At 30.9% G+C, this 23,919-nt stretch overlaps 1 protein-coding gene across 1 annotated transcript; it reads right to left on the reverse strand.

Moving 5' to 3' along the window:
- Positions 1–511: 511 nt before the first annotated feature.
- LOC107173026 (uncharacterized) lies at positions 512–22,183 on the reverse strand. Its single transcript, XM_089218519.1, has 16 exons — positions 21,666–22,183; positions 20,655–20,810; positions 17,850–18,158; positions 16,983–17,163; positions 15,399–15,637; positions 14,782–14,959; positions 14,528–14,723; positions 14,183–14,460; positions 13,502–13,689; positions 13,158–13,328; positions 12,803–13,028; positions 10,658–12,719; positions 10,357–10,582; positions 5,120–5,647; positions 4,801–4,959; positions 512–4,258 (listed from the first exon to the last, which is right to left on the reverse strand). Exons 1-16 carry the CDS (start codon positions 22,148–22,150, stop codon positions 1,975–1,977), a joined length of 7,866 nt encoding a protein of 2,621 aa, XP_089074645.1. The 5' UTR covers positions 22,151–22,183; the 3' UTR covers positions 512–1,974.
- Positions 22,184–23,919: the final 1,736 nt, after the last annotated feature.

Here is a 23,919-nt window from a genome sequence, read left to right on the forward strand (position 1 = left end):
TGTGTCATTGAGCTTTTCAAGTTAAGTTTATAGTGTGCTGGTGTTGTAACTGCGATTACGTCAAACAAATAAAATAAAATATGTTTGTAATATTATATAAATATTTCCATAACGTATCTATATGCATATCGTTATACGAAAATGTTCTCGATTAAACAATAATAACTTTAACTAAGATATGCAGATGGAGGAGTTGCATTGTTTTTCATATGTTCTCATATTTATAGCAGATCAAGCTAGAAATCCATTAGTTACAAATTATGAATTTGCAAATAAACATTTAAAATTACATATCTACTTTAACATACATTTTTTTTTAGGTTGTAATGTACATATTTATGTTTTAGTTTTCTAATCATCACATCGCCAATATTATGATTATTTCCACTGTATTTTTAATCAATAATAATAATCGTAGCATTATGCGATGTGCATGACTGTGGACTCATGCAATATAGGTATTATAATACGTCTTCCTAAGTTATGATCAACAATCACAAAATAATAAATATTGACTTGCTGTATTATTTATTTTAATAGGTACATAATAAATGAATTATATAGTTTAGTGATGGCACATATTATTATAACAAACACAAATAATAATCACTCTATTAAATAAAATATTAAAACTCACGTTGAAAGAATTTAAAAAGAATTTATAAATATTTGCAAATATTATTCATACGAGTACATTATTAATATAATAATTATTCAAAAGTAAAGTATTTCACCCCTACATTATTTTTAAATTTTTCAATACAATTTGATTACGCATGACAGGAAAATTTTATTATACTATATAGTTAAAAGAATCGATAATTATGTAATGAATTTAACATACTAATGGACTCCAAACATTTGTCTCGATATATCGAATAGTGATTATATTATTATGAATACAATTCATGCGACGCCTTTTGAAATGTTTATGATGTACAAGCAATTTAAGTAAATCATACATATTTTATTGTTTTTGCCATATTTTTCTACCATAAAAATTATTTCAATTTAACAAAATATAATCTTAATTGCTGTATGACTAACGAACAATATTTCCTAGTAGCAAGATTCAAATCTATGTGCTCTATAGTCTATGTTAAACTGTTTAAATATCTATATCACTATATACCACTGTAAATATGGTTTAATATTAATAAAACTACAACAATAAATTATAAGTTATTATTATTCAAACGTTTCTCACAAAAATGATGAACTTGAAATTATCGAAGTATATTATTTAAATAAATACATTGAAATTTTGTATTGTTCAACATAGGCAATAACAATATTGCTTATTTGATTACCAAGGTTAGTAGTAGAGGTCTGAATTGCTTAAATAAAAATTGGTTTGCTTTCCAGTTTCAGAAAATTTATACAGTTATACATTTTATGTTTAGTTGAAACTATAAACAGTTCAATACAGTGTTCTTAAAATAGTTTAAATTTAGAATTTTAAATGTGATTATTTAATTGAAATTTCAGTATTGATAAAATAAATGCACTAGAAACTAAATACTAATAGTATAAGTACTAAATAAAAATAAAAAAAAACCTTCGAACTAACAAAATGAACCAAAACTCCAAACCAAATCAATATTTATATATGGATAATAATATAATTTGAACACTTTTTTGATATTTCTACTTTTAAAATCAACAACAATGATCGAACTCATACTGAACGATTACTTTCAACAGAAAAAAATGCCTACATTAAAGACATTTTGAATCATATTTTATTAAATTTGATTCAATACTACGAGTGAATTAGCCAACATAAATTACACATTCGATTAGCTGTGCAATTTTGACAAAAACCTTAAATTTTTTTTTTATCATCTAACTAAATTAATAGTGTAATAAATTCATATATATTTTGATCACAATCAAGAGACAATTAACAAAAACTCACTAGATTACAAAATATCAGAAAAACATAATATCATTGAATATATTGCAGATAAATACTTACACTTTAAAATTGCAAAAAGTTTTACCAGTAATCAAATTTCGAATAAATACTATGCCCATTAAAAGAGCAGAAAGTATTAATACGCATGTAAAAACAAAACTAAATATATAATATGGGCGTTCAAAAAACGGTTTAGTGGTCCGAACTATCGTCGTCGATTTATATATTAAGGTTGTAGCCTCTGTAAATGTATCTTCAGATTTTTTTATCGTTGAACTATAAGAAATTGATGATGAATCTGTAGTAACAGTTGGGGAAGTAGATTCATGTGTTTCTGCCTCTGAACTATGAGATGTTGATGACGAATCTGTTGTAACAGGGGATGAAGTGGATTCATGTGTTTCCGTCACTGTACTATGAGATGTTGACGACGAGTTTGTAGTAACAGGGGGGGAGGTGGATTCATGTGTTTCCGTCACTGTACTATGAGATGTTGACGACGAGTTTGTAGTAACAGGGGGGGAGGTGGATTCATGTGTTTCCGTCACTGTACTATGAGATGTTGACGACGAGTTTGTAGTAACAGGGGGGGAGGTGGATTCATGTGTTTCCGTCACTGTACTATGGGACGTTGACGACGAGCTTGTAGTAACAGGGGGGGAGGTGGATTCATGTGTTTCCGTCACTGTACTATGAGATGTTGACGACGAGTTTGTAGTAACAGGGGGGGAGGTGGATTCATGTGTTTCCGTCACTGTACTATGAGACGTTGATGACGAACCTGTAGTAACAGGGGGGGAGGTGGATTCATGTGTTTCCGTCACTGTACTATGAGATGTTGACGACGAGTTTGTAGTAACAGGGGGGGAGGTGGATTCATGTGTTTCCGTCACTGTACTATGAGACGTTGACGACGAGCTTGTAGTAACAGGGGGGGAGGTGGATTCATGTGTTTCCGTCACTGTACTATGAGATGTTGACGACGAGTTTGTAGTAACAGGGGGGGAGGTGGATTCATGTGTTTCCGTCACTGTACTATGGGACGTTGACGACGAGCTTGTAGTAACAGGGGGGGAGGTGGATTCATGTGTTTCCGTCACTGTACTATGAGATGTTGACGACGAGTTTGTAGTAACAGGGGGGGAGGTGGATTCATGTGTTTCCGTCACTGTACTATGAGATGTTGACGACGAGTTTGTAGTAACAGGGGGGGAGGTGGATTCATGTGTTTCCGTCACTGTACTATGGGACGTTGACGACGAGCTTGTAGTAACAGGGGGGGAGGTGGATTCATGTGTTTCCGTCACTGTACTATGAGATGTTGACGACGAGTTTGTAGTAACAGGGGGGGAGGTGGATTCATGTGTTTCCGTCACTGTACTATGAGACGTTGATGACGAACCTGTAGTAACAGGGGGGGAGGTGGATTCATGTGTTTCCGTCACTGTACTATGAGATGTTGACGACGAGTTTGTAGTAACAGGGGGGGAGGTGGATTCATGTGTTTCCGTCACTGTACTATGAGACGTTGACGACGAGCTTGTAGTAACAGGGGGGGAGGTGGATTCATGTGTTTCCGTCACTGTACTATGAGATGTTGACGACGAACTTGTAGTAACAGGGGGTGAGGTGGATTCATGTGTTTCCGTCACTGTACTATGAGACGTTGATGATGAACCTGTAGTAGCAGGGGGTGAGGTGGATTCATGTGTTTCCGCTACTGTACTATGAGATGTTGACGACGAACCTGTAGTAACAGGGGGTGAGGTGGATTCATGTGTTTCCGTCACTGTACTATGAGACGTTGACGACGAGCTTGTAGTAACAGGGGGGGAGGTGGATTCATGTGTTTCCGTCACTGTACTATGAGATGTTGACGACGAACTTGTAGTAACAGGGGGTGAGGTGGATTCATGTGTTTCCGTCACTGTACTATGAGACGTTGATGATGAACCTGTAGTAGCAGGGGGTGAGGTGGATTCATGTGTTTCCGCTACTGTACTATGAGATGTTGACGACGAACCTGTAGTAACAGGGGGTGAGGTGGATTCATGTGTTTCCGCCACTATAGTATGAGATGTTGATGACGAATCTTCATTTGTGTCCACCATTGCATAATATTTGTTTTTTCTTATTGTGATCAGTTGATCAAGAGACCTTTTCATTAAGTATTTTTCCAGATAAAAGCCATCTTCGGGACTTAATTTTCGTTGGAATTCATTAAACTGCTTGAGTTCGCCAACAAAAAGAGCAACCATAAACGTTGCGATCGGCGGAGTTTGAATAAAATGAACCCAGGTCTTACCCAGGTATTCGGTTGATTCTTTTACAGGCTCATATCTAGAAGCAGAAAAATGTAATTATTTTAATAAGCATTAATCACATTACAAAATAAATGGTGAAAGGTTAGGTTAGGTTCTAAAAAGTATTTAAGGTAATTACGAGTATATCCCAACCAATCATAATAGGACCAAATACAATAAATAAAACATATTATTCTTATTTATTGAATTGAATTTGAGGATAATAAATATGAACATAAACATCCTTAAATAAGAAGTATGTATTGTGCATTGTGGTTCAGACAATATACATTTTATAACAATTATTTTTAAACTGTTCAACATTTTTAGTACCAGAATTAAACTATATAATCTTCATTGATGTTATTATTTTAGAGTAAAAATGAAATTACAAAATATTTTACGAGATTATGATTAATAATATTTTATTTCGAGAATTTACATATTATTTATTTTTAATTCAATGAAATAATGTTTATATAAAATAAAAACAATTAGGTAGGTATGGCTTTTTATATTGTATTTTCACTTTTCAGTTTATAGCTTTATGAATAATCAACCAAATGCAATAATTCTTACATGTCAACTGAGTTCAAAATTGGTGTACTTGACAGAGCGATTTCGTTTTTTTTAATTTTGATTGAAACATTAAATGGTGTTTTAAAATGTGGTTCGTCATAACAAGGAAAAGCACTTCTTGCACGTGTGGTTTTAAATTGTTTGTTAGCAGCTATCCACCTGTAAAATATTTATAACAGTTATACAATATTTACGATCTAAAAATAATTTTAGAAAAAGTTGGAACTATTCGATGAAATATAATTCTGTATTTGTTTAAATACAGATTTTCTCCATATAAATCGAAGTGCAGTGAAAAGCGATCAACACGCAAACCTACTTTTTTACACGCTGGTAGGCATCGTAAGAGGTGTGGAAAATATTGGATGCATCGTCGTTCAAATAACCACTATAGTCAATATGTATTTTGTATTTTCGTTTTGCCAAAATATGTCCGACTACCTTGACTTTTACTCGTTCAAGGTCTTCCACGTATTTCCAAGAGTCAACCCTGACATCACCGTTAGTGTCATCATCCGTTATCCTGATTTCGTGCAACATCAAGTCCTTGGAGTTCAACGTGATCTCGGACGTGGTGGTCTTCACTAGGATCGAGATATCCACTCGGCCCGCGAACGAAGGCTCTGTCGCATTAAAGTCTGGCACCAAGTTTAGTGCGTACCATTCCGGTGAAGTGTCGTCCGGCAATCGTCCGAAATCGATGGTCGGCTTGTCATCGTATCCACGGACGTGATGTGCATACAAAACGAGAAACACAATAATTGATTGCGGACGCATATTGTCAAATGCACACAACTTACTAATGGCAAGAGTACCAACAAAAATAAATGACAGAATCAGTTCGATTCAAATCCAAGCACCTATATTCTATGAAACGATACGGTATGCAATTACCATTATCTTATCGGTTATTGGACGAGTAACGAGAAACGCGCCGAAGCGTTTGCGTTTTTTTTTTGATACGTTGTATAAACATCGAGGTACTTGTCTTGTGCGCCATAATGTTAATTATAAACATGATTCTGTTAAAGCCACGTCAAAAAGGTATAAAAAACTATAGAAAGTAACAAGTGCACGCCTAGTAGCTTAGTACTGCACTGGAATAAAACCACATTAAATTTGTCTGCACTTAATACATATTGTTTAATGTACCGATATCTACATTTAAGTCATATCGATTGACTGATATATTTCATACGATAACCACAATCAAAATATTATAATCCTAATGTTAATTGACCACATTAAAGACGGAGCTCAATTCATAAATATTGTTAAATATTGTCCTATTTGATATTTATACATGCATGTATAGATAGGTACGAAACGTACAAACAATTAGGTTATACTTATATGGTTTCAAAATAATATAAATATCTGTATATAGCTTTTTTTTTTTAAAATTATTGGATACCATAAAGTATTTTAACAACCATACCAATCATACAGACAAATGGCTTAGAATTGAACATTGATACAATTTTTACAGAGTGTTTGAATTAAATTTATTAAAATTAATTCATAGTGATATATAAAATATACAATATTATATACACATCACCTGAAACCGCTAGTACATAATGAGACAAGACGAGATATCAAGCCTCCCAATAATTTTGTAATGTATCAAAGCACTTGACTTTTCAACATCATTTTATCTCGTATTGATTAAAAAATATATTGTACATTTTAGTGAAATATTTAGTACCTACTTGTCCTGTCTGGGCTTAGTAAATAACTAGACAGTTCTCATTAATATTCGAAACATTGAGTAATTGTTTACTTAAATTTTGTATAATTTAGTACATAACCTTTTTGATTTAAAAAAAAAAAACTTAAATGAGCATGAATTATAATAATACACTTTTGAATATCGTCTAAACATTTTCATGAATAATGTTTACAGGCACCTGATAATACGAGTATATAGTACATATAGAATAAACAAATATTTTTCCAATTAAGTTGTTTGTATGAGCTGGTGCTGTTCTTAGCTACCTCCTTTCAAACCTCTCAATTAGCTTAACACTGCTAACTTTTTTACCCCAGTGATCGAGAAACCATATATATATGATTAGTGTTGATGAGCTGGAAGTGCTCGGGTACACACTTATTGTATAATAATATACAGTGTGGTTTTTTTTTATCAAAAAACACTCATTTTTTCAAAAAGTATTGACTTTTTTCAAAATATTTTTTTACATAGTTTCAAGTTGTTAAAAAAAACGTTTTTATTAAAAAATTATATTTTTAAATATTTTTTATCCTTATCATTTTTTAAGTTTTTTACTTTTTTGAATAACGACATAGAGTTTTAATTTCATATTCCAAAGCAGAATATTTTTCTAAGTATTTTGATTCATAAAAATTGAATTTAGGACGAGTAGTTTATAAGTTATATGTATTTAAAGTTTAGACAAGCGGAGTAGTGGACAAACATTTTGCGGGGTAACCCCGTACCACTCCACTCTACCAATCTAAACTTTAAATACTTATAACTCAAAAACTACTAGCCCTAAATTCGATTTTTATGGATCAAAATACTTAGAAAAATATTCTGCTTAGGAATATGAAATTAAAACTCTATGTTGCCATTTAAAAAGTAAAAAAAAATTATAAGGATAAAAAATATTTAAAAATATAATTTTTTAATAAAAACTTTGGTTTTTTAACAACTTGAAACCACGTAAAAAAATATTTGAAAAAGTAAATACTTTTTTAAATAATGATTTTTCTTTGATAAAAAAATCACCCTGTATAGATAGAGCTCAGTGAAGTACAGTAGTACCGATATACTATATAAATACAATAATGTTATACAGATATAAATAATAAACTAGGTTCTACATAATATTAATATTATATACTATGCCAACTATATAAACATTTCAATCCGTCACCACTGGCAAGTCACGTCGTGTATCTTGTCATATTATTATCCTGATTTTGAAAACGTAAATAATATATTATATTACTATATTAATACAATATTATGCATTTTGGCCTGGCATGGAATCCATGCATGATGTAGATGTCAATTTAATTATTCTATTTGTTCAAGATTAATCTTATTTGCTGTCTAATTTATAATATAAACCTTTGATGACGATCCTTGATCATCGCATGCAATATTTATGTATTTCATATTTACATGTTATTACAATACGTATAAACATATAGCCATATAGGTACATTATTAGTTCGTAAGTGTAAATTATTGTTTTTCTACTGTCAATTTATTAAACTTATTATATATAGGTACCTACTACTATTTTTTAGTTTTTTACCATTTATATTAATATTTATACATTTATACATTTATACATTTATACATTTACTTGGTCTTGTGATTGATTAATAATGTTGCAATTTTGCGTACCTATTTGATGACAATATTCAACATACATATTATTAAACCTCAGGATACCTACGCAATATTTATTGTATCACTGTCGGTCGAACATTTTATCTCTTGCATTATTCCTTCAATAATTTTAATAACAATTATGTTTGTTATAAAGAGTGTGTCGTGTGCCTGTACATAATATTTGTTCATTTGTGAGGAAATCTTTAATGTCACCTAGTTAACAGCTTAATTTTAATATTTTTCCTCCATTCACTTAATTTCTGTTTTGGCTTTTATTTTATTGGTAGATGATTATTGTTTAATTTGGTTTTGACTTACTAAACTGTAATTATTTATATTTGTTTATTTAATAAATCTAATCTAATAGATTTAATTGCAAAGAACAATGAAAAATAACATTCATAAGAAGTATTCAAGCATGAGCCCGTAACAAAGAGAGAAATAGCAAATGAGTTGTAAATGCATTGTATTATTTTGTACTTTAAAATTATTTATAGTTTCCACAATATAATTTGAATTCTGTAAATGCTGATCATAAAATAATTTGTTCCTAATTTTTTACAACAAATCCAGAAGGTGTATTTTTTTAACCGGAATTGTGAGTTAAATATATCGAGATATTTATAGCTTAATTGAGTTAGAAATACCATAAAACCTAATGATTAATTAAAAACTTACTACTTTTAGTTGTTTCTTCTATCAAACATGGAGGTGATTGTAACTTAAAATAAGTGTGATCTTCATGTGTAAATTTTTTTTTAATTATATGATACTTAAATATTATACTATCTAATGAACTTTATTTCTATAATTTTCTTGAGCATTCTTAGTAAAAATCATTATTTGTAAGATTTTAACTATATACTATACACTTTTCTAAAAATGATTACATTCTTAATTTGTATAGCTTTAACTCAGATTTGATTTCTTGTCATAAAAAAGTATTCTGATTCATACAAATTATTATGTTCATTCCTATTTCAATTTATCTAATACATATTTAGATACAATAAATATTGTTACATTTTCAATCATTCGTCAGAATAAAATTCCTTAGCGGTATTAACTTTACTACTACTAGTAGTTTTTTAAATGCTTTAGGCATTTATACTTTATAAATATTGAATGGTATAATTACTATTGAACAAAACATATCATGCTATATATTATTATTAGTGAATAATTCAGAACTTAATAGATGATGCTGAACCATAAATACCAGAAAAAATCATTAACTACTAAAATATTTGTGAATCTATAAGTTTTATAGTTTAATAATGTTTCTAAATAATTGGTGTATTATGATTAACATTATAAATATTAAATTTGCAGTTATATTGAGCAGTGTAGCATAAAAACTTTGACCGAAATTTAGTTTTGGATGTCGCCGTTTCAGTCAGTTCCCATTAAATCTGTGATGAAAATCCGACGCAAGTCTTCGGTCAACTGCATAGTTTGGTATATACATACGGCATCAATGAAACAAGCTTAGTTCAAATATTATCATCAAATTGAATTCCGGCTATAAACATTAAAGGAATATATGCTACTTTGAAGTTAAAACTAATGAAAAATTTTAGTTTCCAATTATAAATATTTTTCGAGTATAAGATTATTTGGTGAAAAGGGTAACAATTTAATTTTGGGTATTGGATAAATTAACCAATTCAAAAACAATTTAACTTACATAATATATAGAACTAAGAAATTTACAAAACTAATAAAAAAAAAAGACATGGAAGAGGATAAAATAATTAAAATAAATAGATCTACAGGACTTATAATAAAACATTAAATAAGTCTTAAAAATAAATATCATAAAATAAAAGAGCATGAAGGCCCAACATAATAAAAATATTACTCAGATAATAAATAATTAATCATCCATAATCTACTCAACCTAAAAACAAACAACTAATCTAACTGAATATAATTCCAATAGAATAAATTATATTTAAACTCTTCAAACGAATTCAGTAAAATATATTACTTATTAGAATTATTAAATTAAGAATACATAAAAACCAGTATTCGTTACTTGAATAAAAATATAAAAACATAAGTACACAACTCATGAAATTACAATCAATAATAAAAAAAAAAAACAATACTAACAAAGAAAATAAAACTTATAAGTTTTTTGTTTTTTAATTGTGAATTACATATTAGAAGTTGATATATACGTTTAGTTATCACAACAATTATTTGTTGAAGACAGGCGCCAAAGAAACATAATTAAAACAACTGCTATGAAAAAGAGAAAAATTAAAAAAATTAAATTAAAATAGGGATGTTTATCAGATGGCACAGGAATAGTATGATCAGCAACATTTGATGATGTTATGATAAACTCTGTCGATGTCTCTGTATGATCAGACAATGTAGTGCATAATTCTGATGTTTCCGTGGAATAACCTGTTGAAGAATAGGGTTGATTCATTAATGTGGGTATTCTAGTTGAAGAATCAGTATAAATGTAGGTTGTGGTACCTCTGGATGATGTTTCTGGGTAAGCATGAGTTGTATCGATTTGTTCAGATGACGAAGTATCTCTTGTTAAATGTTCTGACGTTGACTCGGTTTGTTTCGACGTTGTGGTCACTCCTGGTGTAGTCTCAGTATATATATGCGTGGTTGAATCTGTGCGTTCTGACCATGTGGTGTCTTCTGGAGATGTCAGTAAAGGTGTAGTCTCAGATTGAATAATAGTGGTTTCGTCAGTTCGTTCAGTACTCGGGGTATCGTCTTTTGTAGATGATTGAGATTGGTTTGTGGTTTGATCAGTATATTTCGATACAGTGGTATCTCCGGATGACGTTTCCGGGTAAACATGAGGAGATGTATCGGTTTGTTCAGATGACGAAGTATCTCTTGTTGAATGTTCTGAAGTTGACTCAGTTTGTATCGACCTCGTGGTGTCTCCCGGTGTAGTTTCAGTGTACGTATGCGTGGTTGAATCTGTGCGTTCCGACCATGTGGTGTTTTCTGGAGATGTCCGTGAAGATTGGTCGGTTATCCGTTCAGATGGGTTTAATACAGTAGTTTTTTCATGTGTAGTCTCAGATTGAATAATAGTGGTTTCGTCAGTTGGTTCTATACTCGGGGTATCGTCTTTTGTAGATGATTGAGATTGGTTTGTGGTTTGATCAGTATATTTCGATACAGTGGTATCTCCGGATGACGTTTCCGGGTAAACATGAGTAGATGTATCGGTTTGTTCAGATGACGAAGTATCTCTTGTTGAATGTTCTGAAGTTAACTCAGTTTGTATCGACCTCGTAGTGTCTCCCGATGTAGTTTCAGTGTACGTATGCGTGGTTGAATCTGTGCGTTCCGACCATGTGGTGTCTTCTGGAGATGTCAGTAAAGGTGTAGTCTCAGATTGAATAATAGTGGTTTCGTCAGTTCGTTCAGTACTCGGGGTATCGTCTTTTGTAGATGATTGAGATTGGTTTGTGGTTTGATCAGTATATTTCGATACAGTGGTATCTCCGGATGACGTTTCCGGGTAAACATGAGGAGATGTATCGGTTTGTTCAGATGACGAAGTATCTCTTGTTGAATGTTCTGAAGTTGACTCAGTTTGTATCGACCTCGTGGTGTCTCCCGATGTAGTTTCAGTGTACGTATGCGTGGTTGAATCTGTGCGTTCTGACCATGTGGAGTCTTCTGGAGATGTAGTACTCGGGGTATCGTCTGTTGTAGATGAATGAGATTGGTGTGTGGTTTGATCAGTATATTTCGATACAGTGGTATCTTCGGATGACGTTTCCGGGTAAACATGAGGAGATGTATCGGTTTGTTCAGATGACGAAGTATCTCTTGTTGAGTAGTCTGACGTTGACTCGGTTTGTTTCGACGTAGTGGTCGCTCCCGGGGTAGTTTCAGTGTACGTATGCGTGGTTGAATCTGTGCGTTCTGACCATGTGGTGTTTTCTGGAGATGTCCGTGAAGATTGGTCGGTTGTCCGTTCAGATGGGTTTAATACAGTAGTTTTTTCATGTGTAGTCTCAGATTGAATAATAGTGGTTTCGTCAGTTCGTTCAGTACTCGGGGTATCGTCTTTTGTAGATGATTGAGATTGGTGTGTGGTTTGATCAGTATATTTCGATACAGTGGTATCTCCGGATGTCGTTTCCGGGTAAACATGAGGAGTTGTATCGGTTTGTTCAGATGACGTGGTATCTGTTGGAGAAGTTCTAATCGTTTTGTCTGTAGTGTGTTCAGTCGGTTTTGATTCAGTTGTCTCTTCAAAAGAAGTTTCAGATGAAGTATGTATAGTAGTATCTGTTTCATTTGATATTGTGGTTTCTCCTATTGTTGTTTCTGTAACAGGTTGAGTTATTATTGCAGTAGTTGTTTGTGATTTTTGGGTAGTTGTTTTTGTTGGTTCATCAGTTGTGGTATAGTCCTGTGAACATCCTGTGTTTTGATTCACAATTTCATGATATTTGTTATACCAGTAAAGGTTGTTTTTCACTTGCTTATACGATTCATTAAATTCTTTTCTGAGGTCTTCTGGCGTGTTTGGATCATCTTTTAAATTTGTTAACTAAATTTTGAAAATAATATTTTTATCTGTTATATTCATTATTTTTTACTTTTCTCATTTTAATTCTATATATTATTTCTTACTTTATTGATTTCGGAATCAAGTGCTGCTTTTGATGTACATATAGAATAAATAAATATTGCTATATTGTTTCCGTCAGTATGCTTTTTTGTAATTTTGTTTAAATTGTTCACTAAAAAATCTATTAAGACTTCAAGTCCTTTTGGCGTGGAGGATATTGCACTAAATACATCTTTAAAGTCTTGTTTTCGAATTGGTCCATCGCTTTCTAATGTATAATTTAAATATCTAAAAAACAATTTGTTTATTATTAATTTAAATTTGAACGTATTTTAATCAATTATTTAAAATGAATGTGCGAAAATAAATTCGTTTATCATGTTTCATTTAATAATTTAATCTCACACATTTTCTTACCTTGACAATAGCTGATCATCTTCTGTACAAGCCATTGCTGTTTGTGCTGACTGTTTTTCTGAAGGTGATCTTGTCTTTGTATACAAATCAAGCATTTGTTCCCATGTTGAGGTGTCATTTGTTATATGAATACCAACACAGAATGCAGCGTCTCTAATATCTGAAGGTATTCTGTACAAATATACAGTTATCTATTTTTGTTTTTTCATTCAACCAAAAATTAAAATTTATCGGTCAAACAGCACAATTTCACTGTCTTAAAATAGGTATGTTTTATTCTTTAAGGTAGAGTTATATTACGTGAGTCAATTTTCACATAATACTATTGAACTTGTTCTAATTACTTTTCTCCGTTTTGCCATTTGGTGTAGTAATCATACGCCGATTCTATGCACTTCTCATTATTTAACTGGCATGCCCATTCGGAAAATGCGTTCCAACTGGTTAGGATAATATGATCTGTGTTATTTTTTTCAACTACTTGGTCTTCCGTTTTTTTATAAATAATACCTGCTAAGTTACTGACGCATTTCTGTTTAATAAAAATCAAATATATAATAATACTGTTATGAGTTTCTCTTATGCAAAATACCATTTTATTTTGATGTTTATAATTAATCTTGTATCATATTTATATTTTTATCAAACAAATGTATATTAGTTATCCTTTATATATTAGTATTTATTTTCTCTAGTTTTCGAGAAAAATATTGATTTATCTGATGCGTAAATATTGTCTTTGTTTATATCTATAGCTTAAGCGAACACTATACATTCTATTAATAGAATATTTATATTTCACTAAATGTGTATAATATTAAATTATCTATTGTCATGATTAAAACATAATACGCATTTTTTAATAAAATTGGTAAAAATTAATTTTGAAATATCAACACAAGCTAAATATTGAACCATATAATTTGTATTTATTATGTATAATTTTTTGTTTCATATAATACCTTCATAAAACAAATAGTTAAATAATATGACACATTAAATGCGTATTTATAGTTTATACCCACTCTTAAATCGGAATATTCAGTATCATTACGCCGCATGCGTTCTATTAGGTATGAATATCCGTTCATCGCAGAATACCATGGTAACACGTCATCTTCTATTTTTAAATATGACGATATTCTCAATGGGAAGGAATAATGTAACTTATCAGCTCTGGCCAAGAAGAAAGAGTCGTCAACCAATTGAGCACGATTGAGTACATGAATTTCATTAGGCGTCTCTTTCAATTGTCTGATCAATGATGACCAATTGTCTGTGTCATAGTTAACCCTGTAAAACCCTATAAATTCAATAAGTACATTATAAAATAACGAAGAGCCATTTTTGAATAATTGAATTCAAATTACCAGTGGATTGTACATTGAATATGAACCACCCCGGATCTTGTGGAGCTGACAGAATACATCTGTCTATCGTAGGCTTACACCAAGTGGCCAACGCTAAATTTTCGAAATTTTTAGACGATTCGGTTGTATAAGTGATCCCAATGTACCATCTAGATGAATCAATAATTTTTTCAGGAGTGTCCATTAGGCACCTTTCCTATAAAGGTTTTAGTATTACAATCGATCAAAGTTTGTATCCGCAATGCAAAATGTACTTGAGTTATGATAAACTCGTCGTTGACTTTTACTACATTTATCATTGGATATCCAGCTTGTTCCGTCCATCGTTTCATGAAATTAGTGACATTGACATCCTGCCCAAAATCAAATTGATATTCAGCTATAGTGTCTTCAAATGCCGCAAACAACTTGTCGGGGTCTACCGATTCATACCTACATTGACATCAACGAAATACTGTGGTCATAAAAATATTTTCCAAAAAGTTATATCTTTTATCCGGTGGATAAAGAGAACATATTATACCGTTTTTGACTAGTAAAATGTTCAATTGAACTAAACTTCTTAATAAAAACGATAGTAATTATTAAAAAAATCTTGTTATATTATATGATTTATAAGGCAATTGAACTAAACGTCTTAATAAAAACGATAGTAATTATTAAAAATATCTTGTTATATTATATGATTTATAAAGGCACTTGATGTGTTCTTTCATAAAAATGCACTAACCAAAAAAACACCATAATATCATTGTTTCATCGAAATTCATATGACCAAAATGAAAAGAATTTTTGATAGTCACAGCAAACAAAACCAATGTCTATTGTGGTATAATTATGATAAATATATAAAACGATGATAAGAACATACTTGTACAGTTTCAAAAATCGGACCAATGACTGCTCGAATATAGTATCGTTGGTGCAGCACTTTAACATGCGCAAGAATGCTGCGGCCTTTCGGTCAGTTTGATCATAAAACACGTCATTGATATCATCTGGAGTTTGCACGGACGCAGTAATCGCACGCCTAGGCGATTGATCATATTCTAAAGCCCACTGGTGCTGTTCAATTACGAACATCTGGTTCATTCTCCAATCGGGATAGACCTAAATATAATAAAGTAATGTTCGACTTTATCATTTTCAATCTCGTAGTAATATACAACAATTCAATTTGGAACTTATAGCATCAAAAACGCTAAAATATGAGCCACAACAAATATATTTTACATCCTTAAACATGCAAACAAGAGTACAATTTTTGATAGGTTACACATTTATGAACTGTCTATAGCAATACAATGCACAGTTCATAATGTATAAAAAAAGATTATTTTCCCTGCAATTTGCCAATTTGGAATTTAAAAAAAAAATGTTACTAAAACTTAAAATTGAGTGTTTATTAGGTATATTATGTTTTATCAATCAACGAAGGTTTAGTTATTTCGTTATTCAAAGTTCAAAAATATTCAAGAAAAAATCTAGTTAAGTGTTGTAAACAAAAAAAAAAGGTAAAATTCCCTTTAAAGTATCAACATTCTACATTATAAACAAAATATACTTATAAATCTGAATATTCTGTCATTCAAATAATAAATAAATAATTTATAAAATGCTGTATAATGCTTCACTACATCCGAAACGGATTTTTAATTGCTATAAGTTCCAAACAATGTGAAGACAATATACATAGCTAATTTTAATTAAATCAACAGTACGTTAGGCGTGTCTGGGGATATTTGACAATTTGAACCAGGTTTTGTCAGCTGAATCAAGCCGATACCTGATATCGGTTAATCTAAGTAATGAAAATACTGGATACTGTATCAGATTTGATACCAAAATATTGTCCATACCAGTATTATACATATATTCCAAAATTCAAGGTAAACTATTTTTTATGTAAAAATATTTTAAAGGTAATACAAATAGAAAAATTGTATCATTAAATATTATTTTAATTCGACTATTTACTATCAATTAATATTCCTAATAACTTTGAGTAAATATATTAATTAATTAATAATGTTAATATTATTTAGATGTTGGTATCTGGTACAAAATATACCAAATAAATAAGATAAAACTTATATTTATCTATAAAATATCTGTAAAATTTTTAAAAATATCAGGGAACAATAATTTTATTATGAAACAATAGTACAATACTCTATGCTTTCTAAACTTAACAAAACGGTACCTAGCGCAAGTTTTTTTATCAGTAGGTATCCGACATTTTAAGAAGATATGATTACTAGTTCTCATTTTTTCAATCTGTACCAGATTTTATTTTGAAGAACCTGCAATTATTACAATTCCTAAATTCTTTATTTCAGATACAAAGCCCTGGTTCAATGAAAGTAAGTTATAATTCGAACGATTGCCGTATTCTCCAGATGCGCCAGACGTATACTTGAGTTAATCGGTCAGCGGCAGCTTTACGCCCCCGTACCGTGTCCATGGAAAAGTACTGAAAGTACGAGGCAAATGCGTCATGCAGCCACATATAGTCCCACCAAGAGCACGTGACCAGGTTTCCGAACCACTGACGGGCCATCTCACGCTGAACCATTGATAGCCCAAGTTCCTTGGCTTTGGTGCTGGACACATCATCCAGTAGCAAATACTTTTCACTAAAATGAAAACGAAATAAATACATTATTCCAAGCCTGTCGCAGAAAGTAAAGGTTGCTTTTTTGAGCATGGATTTCGTGCGATAATTATTATCTTATTTAATTTCATTCAAAATAGAAAACTAGCGAGAGCGATGAGATACTTTTTAACAAACCGTTAATGTTTCAAATTCAGTACGCCATCTATACTTATATTATAAAGAAGGACACTGTTTCAAGAATCTATAGTCTATAGACTAAATTTTTCTTATAGAATGCCACAACCACGTGTGTTGTCTCCGTCGTACAAGTGCGTAGCATAGAAAATATTACGCTCAGCAGATCGAGGTTTATCTTCGTTTGTTTAAAATTTAGAGTGAAAGAACCTATTATAAAAATAAAAGGAAACATTATTCTAGGGCATCTCATGGGATTTCTATTATATTTTAATTTTAAAGCAGGTTATGAGTATTTTTAGAGATACAAACAATTTACAATTTTAAAATATTCATAACTCACTTTAAAATTAAAATATAATAAAAAGCCCATGGGATATCCTTGATAATAATCTTGCATTTGATTGTTACCGATAAGTCAAACGAATATAAATCATTTTTTGATCATGGATTTTTTAGATACCTATATTTATGTGAATATGATTGAGATAGTACAATGTTTTGCATAATACATTTGACGAGCAGTCTTACCGAAATGTGTTCAGTCCCCAGTTTCCCACGGCATCTGACTTGAAATCCGGCACGGCGAACAGGTCCAGTTTGGGTAACTCGTACCGCATTTTCGTAAAGCTCTCCATGGCCACCAGCAGCTTAGGTGCCTCACTGGAAACGTATTTCACCTGGTCTAAACGGTTGGCGTCTGCGAACACATATACGGAACTATCACCGGAAATGCTTTCGACCGTCATCGAGTCAAATCCGCTGATGACAAACGCAACCATATACGTGGAAATCGGTGGAGTCTCGACGAAAATGTCACGCATCTCTTGTACGGATGAACTGAAATCATTTTTCGTTCCCACTTGATCAGCTATTCGTATAATATAATAATTAAATCAAGGTTTTTGATCCTATTTATTTATTCAGTTGTCGAGTGCTGAATGTATTCGGATTCCAAACATCGTAATAACAAGATAATATACAGGAATTAATGCAGAATTATTGATTTCAGATTAATGCTTATTCTAGCAGACGATTAATCATAAAGTTAATGTGTATAACATGTGTTATATAATAATATGATATAATAATTATATCATACTGTGTATTAGTATATTATTACCTATATGAATTTACGAATTACAATTATCGTATAGGTCCTAGCTGTTACGCTTCAAAAACAAAACAAGTAGGTACCTAGGTTGTTAATTTGCCCACATATTATAGGTATTTAATATATTTTATTCACTTCAAGCATCAATATTTACAGCAGAAACGATGACAATATACAAAGTCGTAAAATATCTTCACACAGAATACGCAAACCATCAAACCAAATTTATAATACTTAGCGACTCACTCAGCAACTTAATCGCCATCACAAATACACGAAACCAATCAGATATCACAAAGCTCATCCAAGAAGAAACTTTTCTTGCAGGAAAAAAGAATAAACATATCCTTTTTGTATGGATCCCAGGGTACATATAGACATTCCCGGAAATGAAATGGCTGACCAAGAAGCTTATAATGCAATTGCCTCTACATCAATTTCAACCATAAATTCCATCACATTCGCAGATGCAGATGCAAAGAACGAAATTAACCTACACTCAAATAATAAATGGCACTCTCACTGGTGAAAACTCAACACCAAATTCAACAAAATAAAAAATAATATAAACCCGTGGAAAAATCCTGAACTCAATGGAAAAGATGAAACCATAATAAACCGCCTCCGAATTGGTCACACACACTTAACACACAGCTACTTGATGAGTAAAGACGATCCTCCACTATGTGAGTCATGCAGCCCACTTTTAACCGTCAACCACATCATCACTGAATGTCAAAAATACAACCAGTATCGAAATAAATTTCACATCTCCGAACAAATCTGTCAAGCACTTGAACCAAACCCACAGGATGTAAAAATTTTAATTTAATGTAGAAAATTTAAATACTTAAATACTAAAATGTAACCAAAAAAAATTTTTTTTTCTTTTACTACCTACTTACCTGGCCTAGTTGTCGATGTATTTTGATCAATAAATATATATATATATATATATATATATTTTATATAATTGCCATATACCTATTACAAATATAATTTTCATAAGAACATTGGACATATTATTATAATATTAATATAATATATTAAATGTGTACCTATTAATCCCTCCCACAAACATTACCAAACTATATCACTGCTATGACCAGAACCCCGAGCTTAAAACGATTTCTAAATTGAACATATTTTAATTCTTAGTTAAGTTGTTTTTAATTTAGTTAATTTATTTTATCCATTCATTTTTAACTAAACAAAGTTATGAAAAAATTATTATTCAACTTTTAGCTTAACTTAATGAACTTAAAAAATCGATAGCTTTTTAAACCTTGTTTTTACATATATATTATAAATTATAATATACATTCACAAATATTCATCTGATTTGGACATGAAATTTTCGTTACTTCTACGTAGCAAAATCTTCACTTATCCATAGAAAAACACTTACGTCCTCTAGACGAAAAGAGGTCACTTTTTAATTCTTTAAACGGAACAGTATAGCGTCATTTCAGTGTTTTATAGGGATGCCAAAATTTAAGCAGGCCAATTTTTTTTTCGTCAGGCCAATTTTTCTTCAAAATAATATCTAAATACAGATATTGTTTGTGTAGAAGTCAATTGTATGGGGTTAAACTCTATAAGAATAAATTTAAATTGATTCAAATTATATTCTATTAATAATTTGTTTGTCTTTTGATTTAGACCTGATAATATTTAATATATGTAGCAACATTCAACCAATGCAATTTATTTCAAATAAAATAAATATATTATTCCTATTTATTAACATATTATAATAAATAATAATACAATATTCCATACAGTATACATAATTAGTTTTTTTTAATTTAAGTAAATTTACTCTTTTGAGTGAAGAAAAAATATTGCATTTGATGCCACTCGAATAGTGCTTATAACTAACTGTTGAACCCTGTCAGCGCACTGTAGATTGTAGTCCAGACCAACAATACACAGACAAAAATAGGGGAGCCAAAGTATATACTCTGCACCCCCCCCCCCCCCCTCGAAACGGCACTTCTGAACCGGAATCAACATTAAATATTAGGCGTGACGAAAAATAATATTTTACATCGGATGCGATTGGTATAAAAATCAATTTCAAATCTTCAAATGCAGTTTTAGTGTATATCTATACTGTTGAGACTCAATTGATTTGCGGCTGATTGATCAACGGATTTTGAGATGAACATAGATCATCTAATCACAATTTATCATTATTCAAACAATGGTATTATACTCACTCATAATAACTCTTATAAATCGGCATATTGGATCGTGACGTTTTGTTATTTGGCCTAGTCAACGTTATATTGAAGTGGGTTTTGTACGCCGGTTCGTCGTAACATGGAAATATTCTTCTGGCTCCGGTCGGTTCGATATACGTCAAAAGTAACCATCTATGAACAAATACTTTTTTGAAAACAAAACTATTATAACACGTAGGTACGTAAACGATGGGGTTGCTTGTCATGACTTGACAAACCACACACTAATAATAATATATACAAAGCGAATTCGATCTAACTTTCGGGTTGGATTGAGCCAAGAAAAATCGATTTTTCTGCAATATAATTATTACTCTGTAAAATCAAGATATGTAGGAGGGCTGTAAAAACCGGGAAAATTAATATCAGAACGATATTTTCAAGAACGCTATTAAAAAAAACTTTTAATAAATAGGAGTATTTTTATCAGAAGATTATATTCTCGAAAATAGTTTTTAAAGGATTGATATATAATAAAATTATATTGCATAGAACCATACGAATCCGAACAGTATTTTAAAGAACGCCAGTGATATCAACGTGAAGAAATTGTGGAAAAAGGGTATAGTGATGACTGTGTGGCCACTCGCTCTCTGCGCTGCGCTCGGACAAAAAAGAACGAAAAGATCCCTCGACTTACTATTCAACACCACCGCAAGTTAGTCACAGGGTAACCACAAGTATACCAAGTGCTTATCAAACTTTTCAGAGAAAATCTATCCTGAAAAGTACGGATTCTTGCCAATATTCCCGAGAAATTGTATCCCAATTTAAATATTAATTTGAAGGATACTTACCACAACTAATTCATTCATCAAAGTCATTCCTTGATAAACTTTGTCCTAAATAGTTAGGGTCCCGATAATTATTATCTTGATTTTTACATAAGCCCAATAGCTACATTACATACCTATCTATTTAATAAAACTTAAACATCTATTTCTGTCGTCAGTGAAATTATGAATATCATTAAATAATCACACTTACTCTGTATAGCTGTCCTTATTGTATTTACTTTTGTAGAATCCTTCCATATCGTTTGTATCGATTTTCACATGATATTCGATGTTTACCAGGTATTGAATTCCAACATTTAATTTGGAACTCAACAAAATGTTGCATTGTTCGTTTTGGGTATCATAAATGACTTTAATTACGTCAAGATCATCTAGTGTTATTTTTTCGTGCACATACACCACATAAACCACAATATTTTTACAATTCAACGTAATCGTTGAAGTTTTGGATTCTACGTTGATCACAATTTCTACCTCCCCGTCGAATTCAACGACATCCGTTAAGTAATTGTAGTCTGGTATAATTTTCAAATCGTATGAGTCCGGGGTAGTATTTTTCGGCAGTCGATAAACGTCCATTTCGTTTTGACTGTTGTAAGACGAGCGTCCATTATAACCAAAAACACTCGCAAACTGGGTAAAAAACAACAACACCACTACGTGTTTTAATATCATTGCGTTGATGATTCGTAATATACTGTGCCTTGAGAATATTCAGACTAACTTCGGGTATCGCACAAACAAATAAAACTGAGATATCCTTGAAATTGAGTATCATCAAATCACGTTAAATCGTATAGTTAACTATAATTTTAATAACTGTGATGAAAAAACATTCAACGATTCACGTAACCCGTATATATATACTTTACTGAGTACTTATCTATTAATCCACTCCAACATTATTTAGGTAAGTGTGTGATTTAGATTCCTAAAAATATTCAATTTTTGAATTTTCAAATACCATTAATATAGTAGTTACATAACTTACGTTCAACAGATAGGTATGTTAGAAGATTACTTGAGTAGCATGATACATTAAACAAATCTTATGTATCACTCTGATTGTGGATAATGAATGGAACTCTATTGGGTGTGTATAATAATACGCCCAAACACATAAGTTGATAGTAAACAGTGTAGGTGAATATAATTGTATGCTCAAACGGAACGATGTTGTATCGAAATAAATCATAACGATGATTATATTTTAATACTCAATATAGACATTAAACAGACAACAAACGCAATACTTATTGGGAAGCCAAAATTATTGTATTGCATTTTAAAGTTTTAGAAATCTCATTTCTAAATCACATCGAATCGAATAATTGTTCAAGTAGCATAAAACAAGTTGATGTTCAACGAGAATGAATAGTTAAGAACAGGTAACAATGTTATAACAACTATTATATTGATGTTGTACGTAGTAGCGTTCGTTGCATCGAAAAAAATAATAAAAGATGTTTAGACGCTACCGGTTTTTTGTTGTAGTGAAAAGAAGTTAACCAGTAATTATGGATACTTATATTTATCTTAGTTTAATTTTGTCATTCACTTATTGATACGTATTACATAAATATTATGTAATTTACTTTCTAACTAATATAATACTATTAATAATTAAGCTCATTTAAATTTATGAAATTGTTCACCATTCACACAACTTAAAATAATAACTGATTGACTTTTTTAAATCAAAAATAAAAATTTATTTTCGCATTTATTATTTTACATTCATCCATCAGAAATGCCCAATCGAGTGATACGCAGAGCTTATCTTTTGAATTAAATCTCGTATACTGGATAAATATTAAACTGATAATTTGATGAATATACTCAAAAGATACCCTGTATATTATAATATTATTTTGTTGTTTACGTTGAGAATTTGAAATACGTAATTAATGATTCACAAATGTACACAAGAGACAATCAATTTCCAATAATTATTATTTCAAACAGGATATAGTTATTACGCCACAAATAGAGGTAAATCGTGATTTGTTCATTCTATCCCTCTCTCCGTTTCACTATCTATCTATCTGACCGAATAATGTCGTATAACGCATTAAGTGTAGGTAGTTTTGATAAAATACTATATTATTAGGATCAAAATCAACCACAATAGGTATTATATACCTATTATATTATAGTTACTTTTACACATTTTACACAATCATGTTTAAATTGTTTGATTGAATATTAAAATAATAATATGTACTAATATATACTCGTTCTTAAGCAAACACATTGAAAATAACCAATATTATTAAAAACCACTGATAACTTCTTTATCTTTTTATACATAATACTAATAATAATAAGTCAATTTACTGTTATAGATATTAGAGTTAAATATATTACCTAGTATGTTACTTATTATGATATATAATAATATTATTAATGTATCATAGAGCTCGATCAGTTCTCATAGTTCAGTG

The sequence above is a fragment of the Diuraphis noxia genome, unplaced genomic scaffold (assembly GCF_037042655.1).
Source record: "Diuraphis noxia isolate RWA-SAM2 unplaced genomic scaffold, SU_Dnox_SAM2 contig0002, whole genome shotgun sequence".
NCBI classification, from domain to species: Eukaryota; Metazoa; Arthropoda; class Insecta; order Hemiptera; family Aphididae; genus Diuraphis; species Diuraphis noxia.